This window comes from Haliotis cracherodii, unplaced genomic scaffold (genome assembly GCF_022045235.1).
Source record: "Haliotis cracherodii isolate W230 unplaced genomic scaffold, xgHalCrac1.p SCAF_2, whole genome shotgun sequence".
NCBI classification, from domain to species: Eukaryota; Metazoa; Mollusca; class Gastropoda; order Lepetellida; family Haliotidae; genus Haliotis; species Haliotis cracherodii.
The window spans coordinates 13606952-13628956 of NW_027266275.1; the positions used below are offsets into that span (position 1 = coordinate 13606952).

At 40.7% G+C, this 22005-nt stretch overlaps 3 protein-coding genes across 4 annotated transcripts in view; 1 reads left to right on the forward strand and 2 right to left on the reverse strand.

Annotated features, from left to right (window-relative positions):
- Positions 1-10189, reverse strand: LOC139469825 (uncharacterized). Its single transcript, XM_071252128.1, has 4 exons — positions 10072-10189; positions 5841-5913; positions 1186-1323; positions 1-228 (listed from the first exon to the last, which is right to left on the reverse strand). Exons 1-4 carry the CDS (start codon positions 10084-10086, stop codon positions 41-43), a joined length of 414 nt encoding a protein of 137 aa, XP_071108229.1. The 5' UTR covers positions 10087-10189; the 3' UTR covers positions 1-40.
- Positions 8479-22005, forward strand: part of LOC139469823 (D-beta-hydroxybutyrate dehydrogenase, mitochondrial-like) — a 25653-nt gene continuing 12126 nt past the window's right edge. Inside the window, exons 1-3 of one of the 2 annotated variants that reach the window (XM_071252125.1) lie at positions 8546-8563; positions 13233-13296; positions 13916-14077. In XM_071252125.1, coding sequence (XP_071108226.1) covers positions 13957-14077 — 121 coding nt within the window. In that variant the 5' untranslated portion in view covers positions 8546-8563; positions 13233-13296; positions 13916-13956. Of the gene's footprint in view, positions 8564-13232; positions 13297-13915; positions 14078-22005 lie in introns of both variants that reach the window. The other variant, XM_071252124.1, reaches the window with a different exon arrangement.
- Positions 16134-20287, reverse strand: LOC139469820 (thyrotropin-releasing hormone receptor-like). The gene is made up of 2 exons (XM_071252119.1): positions 20226-20287; positions 16134-18069 (listed from the first exon to the last, which is right to left on the reverse strand). Exon 2 carries the CDS (start codon positions 18065-18067, stop codon positions 16811-16813), a length of 1257 nt encoding a protein of 418 aa, XP_071108220.1. The 5' UTR covers positions 18068-18069; positions 20226-20287; the 3' UTR covers positions 16134-16810.

The window sequence follows — 22005 nt, forward strand, 5'->3', positions numbered from 1 at the left end:
TATATATGGCGTGTCCTGGCTTTGGTAATGTCAAATGTAATTATGACAGGTCTAAACTCCGGTTTCCGAATTTTGGCCGATTGTAAGATTGCATCTCCTGTATCGGGTAACCATTGCAACCATCTTGATCACATGACCGGAAGCATGTGATGGTGTCACGATTATCCACGACCTTCGTGATGCACCTGCTTATCTCAGCTATTCCACAGTCACGGACTACCAGATTATCTGAAAGTAGATTTACATTTACAAGGAATATTTGTTCGCATTTGTCAAATACAGACAACAAGGAATCGATATGGACATGGACGTTATTTTGAAACAATTAAATACAAACAATGCGTTTTATGTATCGACGTAAAAATCGAAGCTTGTTCGGGAGAATTTAACATTAATCATTATTATCCGAACGATAGTGTCAGTTAAATGAGTTTCCTCAACATGAATATTGTGTTTGGTAGGGAGAAAAAAGTGGTACGTAACATTAAGCTGATGACAGTGTTTGTTTTGATTTAAGCATGCCACCTTGAAGTAGGCCACACGTTTTATATTTCATGACGTAAGAGTTTACTGACCAATTAGTTTTGGTCCTTCGAAATAGAAATATGATAACGTTCAAATAGTTGGGCCCTTTGGTTTAGAGAGAAAGAAATAACTGCTAATTCTTCACAAACTGCAATTAATTACTTTAATGTAACATGTAAACGTATTTACTTCTGATAACGTTTTGTTCTTATAAGAGCCCTGGAGTGGCCATTCATACAGAATATTTCATTAAATGCTATTTCTAAAGTAAAAGAGTTTAGTGACTTCATTTTATGATTTTTTGAAGGCGCGCTCTTCTTAGTTTTCTAATCCTCAAGACAATTGAGCGGCCGGGCAAGTAAAACAAAATTCAGCTATTTTCTTTCGCTTTCTGATTGTGGTGATAAGCTCCGTTAACCTTAAAACAAAAATGCATGTCATCGTATCCCAACTGCGTAGATCGATGCTCATGATGTCAATCACCGGATTGTCTGGTCCAGACTCGATTATTTAAAGACCGCCGTCACATAGCTGGAATGTTGCTGAGTGCGGCGTTCAACAACAAACAAACAAAGCTAGGTTTCTACAGACATTTATTTGTGTCCGATACTGATCATCAATGAGACTAACAAACTGAAAATAGAATGAGTATGACCTTACCTGTGTTGTCGCCAGCGATAGACACGTAGACAGAGCAGTGTTCAATGTGAGCCGCACACTTATACAAGGACAGGCCTGTCCCAGCAGTGCAGTTGGGTTTAGTCAGAGATACACACCGAAAACACCTTATGCCATCGACTGTCGAGAAAAGATCGTGAATATGTTTCATAAAGACACAACCTGTTTAATACTGTAAAGGCGACGTTTCGGTATAGATCCCTATACCGTGGCAAGCAAGACTGGAATACTGTTAAAAGCGGCGTTAAACCCAACTCACTCACTCACTCACTCACGCAAGCTAGCAAGACTGAATGAGGAACATTGTACAGAATATATATAGAAGGTGAAGGATTAACAGTAGAGGATTAACAGTAACAACAATTGCATACGTGATTGGTTTTGGTTTGGTTTGGTATGTTGTTTTACGCCGCACTCAGCAACATTCCAGCTACATGACGGCGGTCTGTAAATAATCGAGTCTGGACCAGACAATCCAGTGATGAATATCATGATCATCGATCCACGCTATTGGGATCGATGACATGCATCAACCAAGTCAGCGAGCCTGACCACCCGATCCCGTTAGTCGCCTTTTACGACAAGCATAGTCACCTTTTACGGCAATCATGGGTTCCTGAAGACCTATTCTACCCCGGATCTTCACGGGGCGCATACGTGAGTGGGATAACATGAGTAAGTATGAGACAGTACAGTATTAAAGGGCTAAAACAAGGACTGGTCGGCTCGGAGTCAGTATACTGTGTCTGAGTGGAGTATTCATGTTACATTACGGCATGGTATCTCAGTGAGCTAGCACTATAAATCGGCATCAGTCCGGACTAGTACAAGCAGCCACACACGCACTATAAGTGCAATTATCTTAAACCCCTTTTCACTTGACCTCACCAATTATACTATAATCTATCTATGTATAAACTATATCTATTTCCCAAAAGAATACTTTCTTATGATCGTCAATTTACATAAAAGAATTCATCATATGGTCTAAACAGTGTGTTGGCATAGTTGGTTGGTTGGTTTGTGTTTTACGCCGTACTCGGCAATATTCCAGCTATATGACGGCGGTCTGCAAATAATCGAGTCTGGACCAGACAAACTAGTGATTGGGATCATGAGCATCGATCCATGCAATTGGGAAGACCACCCGATCCCGTTAGTCGCCTTTTACGACAAGCATTGTCGCCTTTTACGGCAAGCATGGGTTGCTGAAGACCTATTCTACCCCGCATCTCCACGGGTCTAGTGGTTTCTATTAAGTTAATGAAAAATAGAAATCGATCGAAGCGTCATTTAGTTCAGACACTGTCCAATGGCATATTGGTCCATTTTGGTTAACATCGTGGGGGCTCAGGGGTAGAAATTGTCCCGAGAAACATAATATCCTTTTCGTAAGAGACGACTACAGTCCGTTTGACTCCAAATGAGAGCGATGAATTGCAAAATAGCTCGAAATCCAGAAAAGTGTATGAAACATCAATACGGTACTTGACCATGAATACCCTGTACCCAACGAAATCAGAATTTTGTTTATTTTAAGACTCATGACGGATGAAGTTCTTTAAGAAACTATCATGTAATTCTGTATAGAAATGTGTACATGACACGCAGGGGGACAAACCGTGGAAGGAACAGCGCAAGCACGGTCTGCACGTGCTACACAGTGACCGTGTTCATTCAATGACAAGACGCGCTACTCAGCAGATGTTAAACAGTTGATGTTGAATGTGTATGATTTCTTTAGAAGTGAAGCAGAAAGAGCAAAGCCTTTTTATGCAATTAATAAATTCTTGAAACGAGCTTCAAAAGCTCTCGGTATGTCCCCTCAGAAACTTAAAAATGTTGTTAGTCGACGAGATACAAATAGTCAGGCCAAAGAGGTAGGAAACATGTCAAAACCACGCAAGGTTGATAAATTAGACAGTTTTCAGAGGGATCAAGTCAGACGTGCAATTGTTAAACTGCACTCAGAAAATAAGTACCTGTCCCTAAGAATTTTGAAGAAACACCTTACGTGTTACAAAGTACAAACTATGGCAGCTGTTGCATACATTTGGTTACAAATACAAAAAGATAACTGGAGAAAAATAGGGCTGTGTTGTGTGAACGGTCTGACATTGTTCGTCTCCGAAATCATTACCTTCGTACCATCAAGCAGAAACGTGAAGAAGGATATGAGCCCGTCTTCTTAGATGAGGCATGGGAAAATGCGTCACACACAGCCAGCAGTCAGTGGGTACCCAGTGGTGACTGTAAGGAGTCTGGTAGAAAGTTACCAATGGGAAAGGGTGAAAGACTCATAGTTCTCCATGCTGGTTCTGCTAGTCAGGGTTTTCTCCCAGACTGTGATCTCGTCTTTAGAGCCAAGGCAAAAGACAACAGGGACTACCACACAGAAATGAACGTCAATGTATTTCCGGAGTGGGTGAAAGATAAATTAGTCTCTGCTTTGCCTACCAAGTCTCTCATTGTCATGGACAATGCACCGTATCATAGTGTGCAGGATCCAGAAAGCAACACTCCAACCTCTAAAAACCCTAAAGGAGACATGGTTACTTTGCTGCAACGGAGGAACATTACCTTTCCTTCTCGAGCGACGAAACCACAGCTCTATGAAATATCAAAACTATGAAACCTGACCCCGTGTATAAAGTTGACAGTTACATCAAGGGTCAGGGTCACGCTGTCTTACGACTGCCGCCTTATCACTGCGACCTGAATCCAATCGAGTTGGTATGGGGCATCGTCAAGGGTGACGTTGGACGATCGAACACAACGTTCAAATTACGAATCGTTGAACAACTCGTAAAAGAATCCCTTGGTCGGGTAACAGTAGAAACATGGAGGCGTTGTGTGGCCACAGTCGTTGACGAGATAGAGCCACGTTATTGGTCACGAGATGGACTACGGCCAGCAACAGTCCAACCTATAATAGTGGCAGTCGGTTCTGGCACCAGCAGTTCCTACGACGAGATCTATGGAATCAGCGAGTCAGATTGCGACTGAAATGATCATGAGACGGCCCGTCTAACGCTCTGTCATTTCCCCTACCACAGAACGTGCAGTGCATGCGTGCTTGCGCTGTGCCTTCCACGGTTTGTCCCCCCTACGTGTCATGTACACATTTCTATACAAAATTACATGATAGTTTCTTAAAGAACTTCATCCGTCATGGGTCTTAAAATAAACAAAATTCAGATTTGGTTGGGTACAGGGTATTCATGGTCAAGTACCGTATTGATGTTTCATACACTTTTCTGGATTTCGAGCTATTTTGCAATTCATCGTTCTCAATTGGAGTCAAACGGACTGTACATGGGCGGGGCAATCGTACACCGGCGTTGGTTGTTGCTCATTATGTTAATCACTGGTTTGTCTGGCCCCCACTGGAACAGTTACAGGCCGCCGTCATATAGTTGGAGCAGTACTGACTGTGACGTTAAACAGAACAGAAAGAAGTTACACATAGATAATCGAATGATTGTCTTCACCTGTAGACTGATGGGGTAGAATAGGTCTAGAATAGCAACCCATTCTTGCCTTTAAAGGCGACTATGCTTGTCGTCAGCTGTCCCCGATTTTTTGCAAACAGCAAGATTGCTATGGATATAAGTGCGTACGTTTTAACCAAGCGTCATACTGTCCAGTCGTGCATACATGTACAGCTAGAGCCATTCAACGGTGCCGCTTCAATGTTCTAAAATACCACGGTAGCTACCATTTAAATAAAAGCGAAATAAACATTCCCATAATGAAATATCTGCTACAGGCAGAGTCCGTTGTACCATTCCAACTATATCATTAGCATGTTTTTATCAATCACTGTCATATAGTGATAATACCAGGTGTACTGGCCGACCGGTGGCACAGGTCACAAACACCTACAGGGGCAAGTTAATTGTTCAGCCGTAAAACACTTTTTGATGGCTGAAATTCCTTGAATATTCTAACCCTGATCAAACAAATTTGGAGCCAGAGTCATACAGCGCTCTTTGAAATCTTCTTAGACAGAGGATCAGGACATTGCCGTTAGAGGTGAGGTGAGGTGAAATTGGTTTTAACGTCGTGTCCAAGATTATTGCACATGCGACGTGCATGCACGTGTGTGTGTGGCTGCTTGTACTAGACCGGACTGATGCCGATTTATAGTGCTAGCCCACTGAGATATCATGCCGCAGTTTAACATGAATATCCCACTCAGACACAGTATACTGACTCCGAGCCGACCAGTCCTTGCTTTAACCCCTTAATGCCGAGCGCCAGACAGGGTAACAACAAGTGCCATCTTTGAACGTCATTTGGTATGACGCGGCCGGGGATCAAACCCGGACCTTCCGCTCTCGGGGCGAACGTTCTACAAGACCACGGAGGCGGTCTGCCATTAGATAATCGATTTCGTTTTCAGTACTTTAATGTGAGTATGTAAGTTTGTAAACTTGAACCAATGTATTTAGTCAGAGAATTAATACAGGATGCACTTTGTAAGAAAATGTTATTTTATTGAAAAAGTATGCGGAGCTTAACTTTTATCCAAGGTCTAGGTTCAGACTGGAAATAGACTGGAACGAGTTAGTCACGTGGCGAAAAAAGAAAATTCGAAATTAACAATACATTCTTGACGATGTATAAGGACGTACCTTTAGCGAGACATCCCACCGTCAGAACAACCAGAAAAATATAGCTAGGTCCCATCGTCGCAATAATATCAAACTGCAACAGAAAAACTTCAGAGAAGAGCCGGATATGTTGTGGGTTTGCATATGTTGGGCAGCCTGACTTCAAATGTCGCTACAAGTTACCCTCGCGAATTTATAGTCCCAACTTAATTGACACATCCTGTATGAATAAACACAAAATTACAGGATGTTTTAGCTTAAATGAAATCCCCGATAAGACAGAATCTCTGTTAGGTACAGTCTGGGGATAAAAAATACGTTTTTTATTTGGAATATCCCAAAATTTGTTTGTCGCTGAATGCTTTCTCAGATCGCCCGGGCGTCTTTTGGAACGCGCTTGGGACATGTTGATAATGACGCCACGACTTTCAATGTAAAAATGTAAAACTGAATATATATTCATTTTGTCATGCGCTGCTTGTCTGGGAGCATGTGAATAAAACGGAAGACACGATAACAATTATGCTCATCTTATATTCCTAAACTCCTTTTATATGCCGCACACATTTATGTGTTCTTAGTAACATATTTTCTTTGACCTTGAACAAAGTAATAAATATAGAATACTAAACGAGCTCCCGTGTAATACCAATTTTATAAAACGAGTGAATAGTTCTGGTATCTGACGAGCGAAAGCGAGTTTCATAAAATTGGTTTTACTCGGGAGCGAGTTTAGTATTTTATTTATTACTGGCCATTTATAACGTTCTTAGAATTATACTGAGTGTGAATAGGCTGACACCTACACGATCCACGGCATAATCCAACTGAGTTAACACAGTAATACTTCAAATACGTCAAAAGTTGAAACGTATGAATTTAATACCATCCAACGGTCCACCTTTAGAATTCAGGCGTCCGTTCCACAAAATTATCGTAGCGTTAAGGTTATCGCAACTTACATACTTTACTTTAGACCAACGACTGTCGTTGCGCTACCGTAGGATCGCCTTGTGGAACGGGGCATTGCACTTCAAAGTTTACAATCACGTCACAATACCCGATGACGTAATTTGTGGAATTTTGTTGCAAAATCCTACGGCGAAACAATGCCATGTGACGTCAACCTCGCAACAAGGTTGCTGGGGTCATCGTGTGTGCATAAGCTCCACTCAGTGATCTATCATCTCCACACGCAATGTCGATGAATAAGCCAAAGGATGTTGAGAGCTTTCAATATTTGTGCGTGAAACGTGTTCCGAGAGTACATAAGCACGCGTTTTGGTATTACACAATGTGTAATACAGCTGTATGTTTATTAAACGGGTGATCTCTTCACGGGCAAGTAATAAATAAAACGATTGACAACGGTATTACGTAATTCTGGGTCTTATAATGGGCCCCGGCCAAGGTATGCTTAACAAGAATGCTATTCGTATATGTATTCAGTATTCATTGCATTATCTCAATCTGCCAAGTGGATATTCCAACTTCACTTGCCTTGTAATGGCCAACTATTTGAGGTGTGTGTGTGTGTGTGTGTGTGTGTGTGTGTGTGTGTGTGTGTGTGTGTGTGTGTGTGTGTGTGTGTGTGTGTGTGTGTGTGTGTGTGTGTGTAAACTATAAACACTGTTAAACCTTGGGCAGCTATGTTTAAGGCTGGGAGAACAAGCTTTGATGATGATCCTCGGTCTGGACGTCCCTCAACTTACATCAATGAAGATTCAATCAAGGAGACAGAAAAAAACTTCTAATGTCAGGTAGACGTATAACATTGTTGAACCTGAGGAAGACACTGGTCTAAAACAGGGATCCATTGAAAGTATTATTCATGAACATTTACAGATGAATATTATAAGATATCTTCTCGTTGGGTGCCTACGTTTATAAATTCTGTTCTTAAGGAACTTAAAAGAACTGACATTGCCAGATAAAATTTAGAGCTACTTGAAGATTTCGTCTAATTCCAAAAAAGATTAGTAACGGATAAGACACGTGAAAATCCGGGTTAGAATAGGTTTTCAGCAAACCCATGCTTGTCTTAAGAGGCGTTTATGCTTGTCGACTAACGGGATCGATAATCAAGATCTATATCATAATAACACGGGTCTTACTATTAAATCACTTGAGCACCTTAATTTAAAAGATGAAAAAATTAGCAAAATATCTGTCGACACCCATTCGGCGGTACAAATGCTTCGCAAATCCTGCAGTCGACCGAAATCTGAACTTGGAAATCCATGTTGTTTGCGAACCGGGTGTCTTGTTCGTCACACGATTTTGATTTGACTATGCATGGACTCGTTAGTCCAGCTAAAATGAAACTGTGGAAACAGGCAAGGGTGGAAACTAGACTTTTATTGTCTGTTAACGCCCTTGCCTCGGGAAGATGTTCTCCACCAACTTGAGGTGTACGTAGTTTTCGTACTCGAAAGTGGTCAAATGTAACAAATGTTATATTTTGGATAAAAGTTTTTAGTAGAGTACAGATTCTTATCAAAAAGACTTTTGTGAGTCCCAGTTGGGTTGGGTTGAGTCCCACTCTGTCAAACACACTGCGTATTTGGTATTCATTATAACCAAGAAACTTGACTCTGCCTGTCAGATATGAAGCTGGTATTGATAAAACATGTTCTGGACACATGACACTAAAGGCTTGCTGTTACCCAAGTCATCTCCTGGTACCATAGATAATATTATACATTTCACGTCACTTGACCGAACTTGGGAGGCCACGTTCTAAGGTAATGCACTGTGTTTTTATTTCACATTCACTTTGTGTGAGTTCATTGAAGTATCAACCTTCAACGAATTATGAGCAAAGGGTATAAATTTAAACGTCGTAGCTTGCAGCGACGTCCATGTAATGTTTGGCACACACTGTATAAAGGTTCAAATTCCAATGAACATACACAAAGTGAAACTCAATTCTTACATAGTCTTATATCCCTGTTTCCTTCCTCAAAGGGTCTATACGATAGTGTGTTTGTGGATTTCGTGTTTACACTGCCAGACACTCTGAACCAGCTGTACCGCGGACAAAAAGAGTTCCTCCCAACGAGAGACGACATTAGCGTTTACTAAAATTGCTCTACAGTAACATTGCCTGCTTTTCTGTCAAGTTTTAATTTTACCAGATCTTATAAGAACATACATTTGTTTTAAACAAAAAGGAGACAAAATAATCACTGGTCAAAAAGTCAATAGTTAAGGTCAGCTGTCATGCATATTTCCTTAAAGGCTCTGTAAAAAATATTTATAGAATTTTTAATGTGAATATGCACGAAACGTCTAACGGTTTTACGCCGCTTTTAGCAATATTCCAGCAATATCACGGCGGGGGACACCAGATATGGGCTTCACACATTGTACCCACGTCGGGCCAATGAAAATAAATATATGATGAAAAGTGGGTTGACAACTTAATCAGTGTTTGTCAGTTGACCGCGCGATCAGCCAAGGAACTGTCCCAGACAAAATGGCACCATGACTTATATATGTAGGTGCACTAAGACTAGTTGACGCCTTGTAAATATGCATGGAAGGTCCATTCATATTCACAACGCGCCTCAAGACATCCTAGACATGATTTGTTAGTTTGTTTGTTGTTTAACGTCGCACGGCGGTCTGTAAATAATCGAATCTGGATCAGACAATCCAGTGATTGCAATTGACATAATGAGCATTTATCTGCGCAACGGGGATACGATGACATGCATCAAACAAGTCAGCGGGCCTGACCACCCGATCCCGTTAGTCGCCTCTTACGACAAGCACGGGACTGACAGCTGACATATGTTGTGCAGAAATAGAATAAAGACTCTATCAACTGAGTGCTCAGTAGTAACCGACTGTGTTTCGAGTTCCCGAGACATATAAAATATAAGTACACCCTTAACCCAAACAATTTGTAAACTATCGTTTCATATGAAGTTTGAAAAATAATGAAAATTCATGGCTACGTTTTTTACACGAGTATATGTTCCAACACCTACTGTAGGTCACTGCATAAACTTACCAAAATACAATTGGTCAAAAACTGATAACAAATATGTTGTTGAGATAAAATAAAATGTTGAAAACTACAATTAAAATGCATGTACTTACATGCCCGACTTGCAGCTAGTTCCAAAGCAAAATGTAGAATGTGAAATAAAACAATTGTTACGGATTTGAAATGACATGATGGAGGAGAGGATGTGACGACAGTAGCTGTTTGACGCTGATTGCTGTTCATTTGATACAATCTTACTGTTTCTGGCGTCATTTGCTGAATGCTGTGTACCACATGGCGATAATGAATTAAAGTTCTGCTCTGCAGATTGCAATCTTCTTGTCAATATTCCTTGTTTGCGCTCACATCGTGATGCGATGAGATCCTCCCTCTGTTACATGGTGAGTGGGGGAGTTAATTTTGCAATTGCAGCATCAGCGGTTTTACGACCAATCGTCTCGGCAACACTCTCTTCTAGACCCCTTCTATGTGTATGTGTTCATGTTACAACAACACGTGTCTATTCCAACAATAAACATCTATGCAGAGTTGCGTCCCTTAGGCGTGCCAGGAACTTATAGTCATGGTTTCGAATCCCAAATTCGTTTCTGCGTTTGGTAGTCCATAGCTTTTCTCGTTGGATACACCAAAGCGGCCACTTTGAGCTTTCCTCCCACATCAAGCTGACCTGCTGCACTATAGCTGAAATACTGATCTAAGCGGCGGTAAAACCACCTCACTCACTCACTCACTCACTCCGACAACAACAAACATCATTCCCACAAGAACAGGCTGCATAATACACAGCAAGGCCTGTTAATTGTTTGATGTTTATTGAACTTAGTGGTGGCCTAGTGGTTAAAGCATTAGATCGTCACGCTGAGGACCCGGGTTCGATTCCCGACATGGGTACAACGTGTGAAGCCCTTTTCTAGTGTCCCCCGCCGTGATATAATTGCAATATTGCTAAAAGCGGCGTAAAACCGTTAGACGTTAGCCACATCTTTCACATCATTCCATGAAAATAGACAATACAAATAAATATATGATGAAAAGTGGGTTGATAACTTAATCAGTGTTTGTCATTTGACTTTTTAGTTATTATTAATTCGTGGCGCGGTGGGGTAGCCTCGTGGTTAAAGCGTTCGCTCGTCACGCCAAACACCCATCTGGGTACAATGTGTGAGGGGGCACGTGTAGCCCCGTCGTCTAAGGCGCCGCGATTCGCTGTGCAGAGTTGCGTCCCTTGGACACGCCAGAAACCTATGATTGTGGGTTCGAATCCCGGTTCGCCCCGATTATGCATTGTACGTAGGTGCTACTCACACGAAGAACAGAGGTTAACGTGACGCGTATAGTGATGTAATCCACTGTTGATGACATGTTGCTTGACCCGTGTCACACTGACCTCTGTTGTGTTATTCATATGAATAACTGCTTACCATACGATGATGACATAGTTTGTTGGGTTATGTTAGGTAGATTATCTCGCTAAAGACACATTCAACTTCTTTTTACCTACAACAACGGTAACACTATTTTACAGGGCATTTTCATTTGCAGAAGCCACCGGACTGTTCAAGTGCTCTCCTTCGTTAATAGAACTCGAGGGGGCACTGGTGGCCCAGTCGTCTAAGGCGCCGCAATTCGCTGTGCAGAGTTGCGTCCCTTGGGCACGCCAGAAACCTATGATTGTGGGTTCGAATCCCGGTTCGCCCCGATTATGTTTCTAGGTTTGTCAGCACTAAACCCGTGCTCGTGGGTTTCACCGAAGTGGTAAACGTTTGAGACCTGCATCACTTCGGGCTTTCCTCCCACATTAAGCTGACACGCTGTGATATAACTGGAATACTGTTAAAAGCGGCGTTAAACCCAACTCACTCACAATACAGACCTCGAGCTTCTGCAAATGACGATGCCCTGAAAAATAGCGTACTCTTAATTATAAATAGGTGAGGTGTAATAGGGTTTAAAGTCACGTTCAAGATTATTGCACTTACATAGCGACGTGTTACTGGTATTTCCTTTTGGGTGAGGTGAAAGGTGAAATAAGGTTTAACTTCGTGTCCAAGACAGGAACGTGTACATACCACGTGTGTGGCTGCTTGTAAAAGCCCGGACTAATGCCGATTTTATAGTGATAGCCCACCGAGATATCATGCCGCAGTTAAACAAACCCTACTCAGACACAGTATACTGACTTCAGTCCTTGTTTTAGTCCCTTAACGCCTGTCGGTAGGACGCGACCTGGGATGGAAGTAGAGGTGTCCGGATTAACAGGGTTGCAGTGTATGTGTACCTTGTAATCATCGCTACTTATATCCATCCACAATGGATGTTGCAGTTATGTTTATGTGTTTTGTGTTAAGGACGATGAGTCAGACCCTGTGGGTGTACTGGGTTTGAATCCGTGTGAGTGTGAGTGAGTGAGTGAGTTGGGTTTAACTCCGCTTTTAACAGTATTCCAGTCATATCGTGGCGTGTCAGCTTAATGTAGGAGGAAAGCCCGAAGTGATGCAGGTCTCAAACGTTTACCACTTCGGTGAAACCTACGAGCACGGGTATGGTGCTGACAAACCTAGAAACATAATCGGGGCGAACCGGGATTCGAACCCACAATCATAGGTTTCTGGCGTGCCCAAGGGACGCAACTCCGCCACCCGTGCCCCCGTGGAATCTGTACAAAACAACGTAATATAATAAAAGTCAGATCTTTTACTTCGATACCTCTCTACCGTCTCTAGTGGTTAAGGCTTTCGCCATTTACGCCAAAGACCCGGTTCGATTCCCAATATGGTAACAATGTGTAAAGCCCATGTCTGGTGTTCCCAGCCGTGATATTACAGGAATTTTGCTGAAGCGGCGTAAATTCATAGTCACTCACTCCTCTGCCTCTTTGGCCTTAAAAATATATGGTGAATGGGTGGGTTCTTGAGCCTGTGATATGTCAGGTTTCGCCTTCCTTTCGTTACCGCCTCATTTAGGCATTTCGAACTTAACGAAAATCCACACATTCCAAAATATATTATCTTGATAGAACACCCTTTTAGATGTGGAATCCGTGACGCTTAGAGACGACAGGACGTATAAAATAGCCGCAACAGTGTAATATCTCGGCATTAATAATTTGCATTCGGATACCCTTGTCTTAATGCTTGGCTTACAAGTGCTGAGAAATTAGTAACCTCGACGCTGATTGGCTGATCAGATGGTCGTCCTGGTGCGACATTTTATGAATGTATGCTCGGATCTTCGGGGGTATTTCATCGGAGTCAAATATGTGATTTGATCTGATTGTCGTGCGAGGCGACTAAATGATTCGGATGGTAAGGTTCGGTGACTTGGTCGATTGCGTGTCATCGCACCCTGACAGCGTTGGGCGTTGCTCATAATAACAATCACTGGTTTGTCTGTTTCAGGTTCAATTATATACAGGCCGTTGTCATATAGCAGGAATATTAAGAGGACACGTGAAGATCCGAGGTAGGATATGTTTGCCGTAAAAGGCGACTATGCTTGTCGTAAGAGGCGACTAACGGGATCGAGTGGTCACGCTCGCTGACTTGGTTGATGCATGTCATCGTATCCCAATTTCCTGGATCGATGCTCATGATGTAAATCACTGGATTGTCTGGTCCAGACTCGATTATTTACAGACCGCCGTCATATCGCTGGAATAAGTGCGGCAACAACAACAAGTACCATACAACAACAACGATATTGAACACAGATATACCGCCTACACTTAGCAATAAGGAACTGGGGATGAAGAGTGTTGGGTGTGGTCATTCGTGAGCAGCTCGTGTTATTTCGGGACAAGCCGAATAGCGAATGGGGCGTGGTATAACCTAATCCGAAATAGCGACAACTCAACTCCCAATGTCAACATTCAAAACGATCGGAGGGGCTTGGTGGGTAGGGGGGTGGGGTCGGGGGGTGGGTGATGGGGTTGGGGGGTGGGGGGTGGTAGATGTTACATGGTTTGCGCTCTAATGGACGAGAGTACGAGACCTAACGGTAAACAATATAATTCATTATTAGTCGTGTATTGTTCCTTGCCGCTATCTACATTGTACGAGAACTTTATCCGATGCTGTCTCAGTTTCAGCTGCAGTGAGACCGGGAGTGAGGTCGGCACGTGACATGTTCTGCGTGGCTTGTATTGTGATCGCCGTGTTCCTCCTTTACACCATGAGACGAAAAAAACTGGCACAGCAAGTGTCTCCACTTGGGAAGTATGTTCTGATAACAGGATGTGACACGGGTAAGGGCTTAGATTTCTTGTTCATGCGTACAGTCCGAGTGAAAATTAAGTGGCATTTATTGTTATTGTTCTTATTCGAACAACGCGTTCATTTACATCATCTATTTGGATCTGCGCGATCACCTTTCAGAAAATAAAGACATAGGGAGACGCCGTCGACGACGGAAATATGTCAAAATGACAAGACGAACTCAGTAATTGTCTTACGTTGTTTCGAAAAGACATCTCCTGTTTTGTTTGTTGTTTAACGACGCAGTTTTCAAGCTATATGATGGCGATCTGTACATAATCGAGTCTGGACCAGACAATCTTGTGATTGACATCATGAGCATCGATTCACGCAAATTGGAAACGACATGCATCAACAAAGTCAGAGAACGTGACCACCCGATCCCGTTAGTCTCATCTTACGACAAACATAGTGGCCTTTTACGGCAAGAATGAGTTGCTGAAAACCTATTCTAACCCGGATAGTTACATCTCCAGCACACGATGCGGAAGCGAGTATTTTATGCGATTCTGAATTCCAAACATGTGCAATGATAAAACGTCACCTAAAACGTCAAATTCAGAGAAAAAACGTTCATAAAAGAAATGGCCATGTAGTTATTAAATTTTGAATGAAATTTCAAATTGTCAAATCCCTTTTAATCTGATTTTAAAGTTTCCTATTGACGTTTTCGTCAAACCAGTGATATCTTGTAATAACATTAGCATTGGCTTACTCATACATCCACCCACCCATCCACTCAACTACCTACCCCCTCAGTCACCCACTTACTCACACTAGTTTCAACACAAGTTACCGATTCCACACTGGACATATATACATCCTGCACTTGAACATCGCTGTTCAACTTGATGCCTCAAAGGGATAGTGGGATGTATTCATGCAAATATTTAATCAGGTTGTTTGCGTAGATTTAAAAAAAAATTTTTTTTATTTCAATTCAGAAGACATATATGCAACATTGGTACATGAGGTATATACATGTATCAATTCATAGAATCATAAAAACATGATCCGATATGGGTAAGTACATATATTGATTGACTGAGAAATTATAATAAGTAGGCTGATAATTCCTTCCATTTTCTGTCGAATCTCTAGTCGATTCTACTATTTTTCATTGCGATGATTTTTTTCTCTTTTACATACATCTTACAATATTGTTATGAAAAAAGGAAAGCATAATGGAGTTTTCTTAATGCTTGACTGGTGAATGTATTTTTTTGCAAGAAGAATTATGTGCTTGAATAGGTAGTTATTTTTGTTGTAGCAAAATATTGTGTGCGTAGATTTAATTGTGACAGAGTTTTTTTTCCTTCAGGTCTATTTCTCTGTTTTTTCAGCACCAAACCTGTGGTCTTGAATTTCACCAAAGTGGTATTTAAAACACCTAACACATGCATCACTTTTGACTTTCCTCCAACGTTAAGCTAACATGCAGTAGAATAAATAAATAATGAACAACCTTAATGTAATGTAAACCAAGCTAACTCACTCTCTTACTCATTTACTTATTGTGTCAGATAATACCATATACAACATACTTTGTTTTGTATTTGACATAATGTTACGAGTATAATTTAAAACGTGTTTCACATGGTTGTTGCTGCGTGACACGGTAAAAAAACACGTGAAACGGTTACAACTGTTTATTGGGTTTACTGAACTCCACAAGCTTTCATACGTTTGGAAACGTAGCATTCAGTAAGCTGTACATTACGGGGTGTTTAGCACATGAGTGATATTAGAAGTGCTTATAACAAGTTGTAAAGATTGGTTGTGACGCAATGATTTTATCATAGAGAGAGAGAGAGAGAGAGAGAGAGAGAGAGAGGGGGGGGGGGAGAGAGAGGGAGAGAGAGAGAGAGAGAGAGAGAGTACACTTTAATGCTACCAGAGTTAACAGTAACTGTAAATTTCTAACTGTAATCCCTTCCAGTGTTTCATATGGAAGTATGAAAGTTGGTGTCATCAAAACCAAACAACGATGAATAATGATTTTTATAGCAGATATAAAATATACACCATTTTAGTATAATCATGGACAGAATAAAAACAAATACATTAAAGCGACAAAGTGTTACATACATTAATAAAGATTTGATTATTAAGAACGTAAAAACTCCATCCGACAAAATCACCTTCTCATGATTTTCACAGTTCGCATTATAATTATAAGCTCTGACTGTCATTCGGGTAGTGGGGTAGCCTTGTGGTTGAAGTGTTCGCTTGTCAGTCTGAAGGCCTGGGTTTGATTCCCCAAGTAGGTGGTTAGGCTTGGTGACTTGCTTGATGGCGTGAGATGTTGCTCATATCACCGGTTTGTCTGGCCCAGACACGATCACTTGCATATCGCTGCGACCAGGCTTAAATATTGCTAACTGCGGCGTTAAACAGCATCCATTCAATCACTCCAAGGAAACCCCGTAATCACCTAAGTTTGGTTATTCGTATGAATAGTTACTACCCCTGAATCCTCTTTGTCAAAGCCATGGTGGCGCTGGGCTTTTGTAAGTATTTATCAATGTCTGGGAGTTACGATACTCGTAGCATAACATTCGGTTTGTGCAGACGGGACTTTGGAAATAAAAATCGGGTTTGTTACAACAGGCTGTTCGTGAGTTCGCTATGATCGAAATTGAATGTTTTACAAATTGAAAGTACGTTATCAAAACCAAACACATTCTACTGAGGCCTATCTAAAGAAAAGAAGTCATGCACAATCACTGAAAAACAGAAAGTCTATGCATTTCCTGGTCGTCAAACCTTCCTTTAGAAGGCCTTCTGGTAGGACTTCCGGTTCCCGTGCATCTCTGTGTGATTCCACACATACAATTCTGGAATTCTTGTCTAAATTTGACGCTAAATGTGCTGTATATAATAGGATTCGCTGCACAGTGAAGATAATAAAATCTCAAAAATAAATGGTAAACACTTAGCGCGGGGAAGCTTTGGTTGACCAAAAAATCAGTGTTGAAGTGTTCAAGGAGACGTAGGATTAAGTTGGGTAGAAAGCTCAAATAGATGACGACTGTTGTTGTTGCAATCATGAGTGTTGTGCGTTTAGGTACAGTAAACATATTTGATTGTTTTGTCGAATATCTCAAAGTGCTTGCTGAGATCTTGGCTCTTCTCCAAGAAGTATTGCTGGATTCTGATATCGAACGCAGCTTGACAGTCGCTATCATTTCACGCATGACCTTTTGATATGGAAGTGCAGCTTTGCATTGACACCGGCGCAGCAAAAGCAACTTTCGAGCAATAAGAATGTATAACACAGCTATGGGAACTGCTCCAAGCGTGAACATAGCCATGAAAACACACCTGTATATGACTGTGAAGACGCTATCTTTGAAATAATCCTGTACACCACAAGTACGGACAAGAACATCATCGAACGGTGTCGTTGTTGTTTGATCCCCGTATAAAACAAAGGCAGGCCAAGTTAACCCAAGAGCAAGCGTACACACACAGAGTCTAAAACTGCGAGCTGTTGTAACAGTCATCTGATTCTTTAAAGGAGTACAAATCTTTCTGAATCGATGGCCAGCGAACACAACCAGTGCTCCGGACGATGCAGTGGCGCAGAATTGTTCCACAAACACATAACATTTACACAAGATAGGGCTTGGAAAAGACGCATTGTTCAACAGGGAAAAGATCTCAGCGGGTAGAGCTATTGATGTGCTCAGCAAATCGAACAGAGCTACGGTTAGAATGAAGCTTCTTGTGGCACTTTCCTTAAACTGTCTGGAATACACTATGAGAATCGTAATGTTGCCGAAGAAAGAAATCGGACCGACGAGTCCAGTAAAGAAGATCGCAGGTTGCAATATGGCCCTCTTTTCTGCTTCCAAATCCAGTATGTATTTGGTTGCATCAAGGTCGTTGCTTGGCGATGCTTCGTTAATTTTAGATGATGACTCGGTGGCTGTTGTCATATTAAAAAACGACGAATTGTTGTCCATTGGATAAAACATATCTGAAACGTACATATGACATTGGTAAAATGTATATTCTCTGTGGGGAATTCAATAATATTTTGTTATTGTCCGTCTACTCGGCTTCTTAGAGAAGGTGCGTGCGGAAGACAGCAACAAATATCTGCCTTTTTTATCGGTTAAGTACAACTGATGAGTTAGTTGTTGTTGTTAAAGATATATATAGAAATCGATTCCGAATCGTTATTCTTCGCTAGAATGGTGTTGAGAGCTCTAAAAAGGGAAAGGGCAGATGGTTTAAGTATGAAGAAAACCAATGGCACGAAGTAGTATTTTTCTAAAGCGGGATTTTATAAACTGTCGGGTAATAGAACTATACACATGAAAATCGGATTTGACGAAACATTGTTTTTTTTTTTATCAAAACGGTCTGTCCTGAAAACTATCGCCGAACCACTGCAATCTTCATTCTGCATAACGGTATGTATTTTTCTTGCGATTTACCTCCTTGTCTAAACTGAATTATTGACCATGGACATATTTATTCGTTCGTCCCAAAAGAAAGCATTTTTTCTCAATGTTGCACATAATCAGAATTTATTTCGTATAATCTGGCCATGAGTCCAATAGTACAGATGATTGGATAATATTTGACATATTGAGCGCTTCAGTTTACATTAGCTTTTGATTTTCTACGTTTAAACATTTTTTCAATATAAACAGCTAGCTGAAATAAAATGCTGTCGTCATTTGTTGTGAGTAACACTACAAACTTGTGCATAGTAGGATATTGATAATAATACGAGGACAAATACCTTTACCTTAGTATAAGTTAGACATAAGTTAGTATAAGCTAGACATATAAATAGTGCATGGTATTCATCATCTAAGTCTTCTTTACCGAAATTGCATAGACTGACAGCAAAGTCATGGACACTAGACATTCTATATTTATTTATTTAAAAATCATTTGAACAACATCTTAATTGTGTTAAAGATCTTCTTAAATTTACAGTCTTAATAGATGATAGATATTTTTCTGGTTTTAGTAAGGATGTGTAAGTGCAATATAAATCTAGCCTTGGTGAATAAGATATAACATCTGACTATTCTTGCATAAACAAATCTCTTGTTCTTTCCTTAAATGTATGAATAAAAACATCACAGTCTCCGACATCTTGCATCAACCACACATTACCAAACAATAACTAAACAATGTATATCTTACAAATGAAACCCAATTTTTATAACCTAATTCATCATATTTACATAGCATGAAATAGCAATGCTTTGGATATTTACACAGAGGCATTCTTAAAAGCTTAATCCAATACCATATCCATACATTATCGTTCTTCCACGTTCACCTTATACAGTAGCATTTGAAGATTTGTATCCTATTCTCAAAATATATTTACAAAAGTTATTATGTATAATTGCAATGCTTTTTCTTACTTCTGTACACCATATTTCCGCACCATATAGCAAAATGAGTAACATTTCACAATCAAAGTTTTGAAGTATGTATCAACGTTTACGTCTGGATATTTGACCATCATTCTTTTAATAGGTACTAGAGCCTTGTTTGCCTGTTTAGCTAAAGTAACACATGTTTGAGTAAACATATTTCTACATGAAATAGCACAAAATCAATCCCCAACCAAATCCATGTGAAGCAAATCGTAGTCTATAAAATAATTTAAAATGAGATGCATCCCGTTTCGATAATTCCTTCTACTCGTTTAGCAATTGTAGATGACAAAAGATGCACATCACCAAGGTTCTTATTCCTATTCTGACAGTTCAATCTAGGATTACGTGAAACTTAGAAACTGTTAAATAAATGTTATCCTATATGGTATAGATTCAAAGTGAGACTGTATGTTCTATACAAAATACCATAAAGCAGTTTCGCCCTTCGTAAGTCCAGCTTCGGGTTTGGGATTGATGGCATTCTATGGACAAATACATCTCAAGGAGTATTTCGTCCATTGTAAGTCCACGTTACACTGAAGACAGCCGTACGCTAATATTGTCTATGCATGAACGAAAACGTATTGTGTATGCCATCACCAAACAAATACAAACATCGTGTAAGAACAATGTTCTTTGAAAAAGCTTGATTTATTATAACTTGAAGTAATATTACCACTTCAATGGTATGTAAAACATAGAATACAAACGGGAGCATATTTACCCGACAACACAGTGAAGACAGTGACGATGTTGCTGTTGACGGTCTGTCTACGTGACAGTATGGTCATGTATGTTACAGAGGGATGTGCATTGATGAGGATGGGAATGAGTGGGTCATGTAAGGGGCAAATGTATTATATCAGAACACGTGTGCTATAGACACTCCATTTACATACGTCGTTATCTAACTGAAATACTGCTCAACGTCCCACAGAAATTGGAGGAATCCTGTCCTAAAGGACGACAATGTTTCTATTTGAATGAGTGCGTTGGTTTAACGCCGCCTTGAACAATATTCCAGTTATATCACGGAGGGTCAGCTTGATGTGGAAGGAAAGTCCGAAGTGATGTAGGTCTACGTTTACCACTTTGGTGAAACCCACGAGCATGGGTATGGTGCGAAACGTGTTTCGAGTCCACAATTATAGGTTTATGGCGTGCCGAAGGGACGCAACTCTGCTCAGCGAATTTGCTGCCCCCTATTTGTTTTAAGCGAAGAAATTTGAGAATGATGGTGCTTGTTTTTTCTCGATATTTGTATTTTACTGTATAGCAAGTATTGGGTCAGTCGAACATAAACATGATGATGATGCTTCCTGACAAATATTAACATAAAATCAAATAAGTATATTTTCTAATTTTCTGTATTTTTGTCGAAAGTGCTTCGAGTCGGACCGATATGTAGGACTGATATGTAGGCTTTCCAGATCAGCACTTCTCCCCTTTCCGTAACATATAAGAAGACTGCGCTGAGATGGAACCCAGTCAGTAAACTGGCCACGCGAGAGACACGAGTCAACACATTCGCCCCTTTCCGAAACCTACAAGAAGACTAGTCCCTCTATCGACGAAAGCTATGTGCGAAAATACGTCAAACCAAACAGAATGCGCGTATGACTTCAATTACTTCGGCCAAAGAATCTCTAAGGAATAAGTTTTGATTTTACATATGTCTTGCATTTAAAAATACATTTAAATGTGATCAACTGTACAGTATAATAATGTAAGTCCCAATGTGTTTTCAGTAGCATCAAGAATATATATGATATATGAGTGAAATGTACGTGAATCATTACGCAACGAGTTGACAATTCTTTTAGCGATGTCCGTTTGCGCTTAGACGGAACCCAGTCGCAAAAATGGCCACGAGAGAGGCACGAGTCGCTATTCGGCTTGTTCCGGAATAACACGAGTTGGTCACGAATGGAGTCGACATTCGCTTGTTCCGGAATGAAACGCACGGTCACGAATGCGGTAGTTTGTGTGCACCAGGAACAGAACAATGGATCCTTTCCGTTAATAGGGCAAGTGTACAGAGCCCCATCTGGATATTTAAATGAGATCCTTCCGAATCTAAGCCCATATGGCTAAAACTTCCGTCGACGTTAAGGAGGGTTTACATCGACACAGATAACCACTCGTACATTGTTTCAGATGCCAGGCCAACATCAAACGCGGAAAACTTATCAAAAGGACTGAAATACAATTCTGTCAACAAGTTCGCAAAGTGGTATTTTCATTTTCCACGATATACATATGATATAAAAGCACCAAGGAAGTCATTGGAATATGAATTGCACATAATATTGTTATGTTTGCGAACATGATTTCATTTAGCTGTATATACCGTATTATATACTCTCCAAAAAAAGAAACGCAGAGCCAGATTTGTGTGAGGCAGGAAAATACATTGACACGAGGATCCGTACAAGGTATTAAGCCAAAGTGTTGTGGAGAGAACACTTGGTGATTGTAGTCATCTCAGTTATCGGTAAATAGGA

Bases quoted from the DNA above. Each gene is read 5' to 3' on its own strand.
- LOC139469825 (XM_071252128.1), bottom strand. The intron at 1,324-5,840 runs GTACGTCCTTAT...TTTTCTCGACAG, and splicing joins GGTGGGATGTCTCGCTAAAG to TCGATGGCATAAGGTGTTTT. The intron at 229-1,185 runs GTAAGGTCATAC...ATCTACTTTCAG, and splicing joins TATCGCTGGCGACAACACAG to ATAATCTGGTAGTCCGTGAC.
- LOC139469820 (XM_071252119.1), bottom strand. From the start codon at position 18,067: ATGTTTTATCCAATGGACAACAATTCGTCGTTTTTTAATATGACAACA.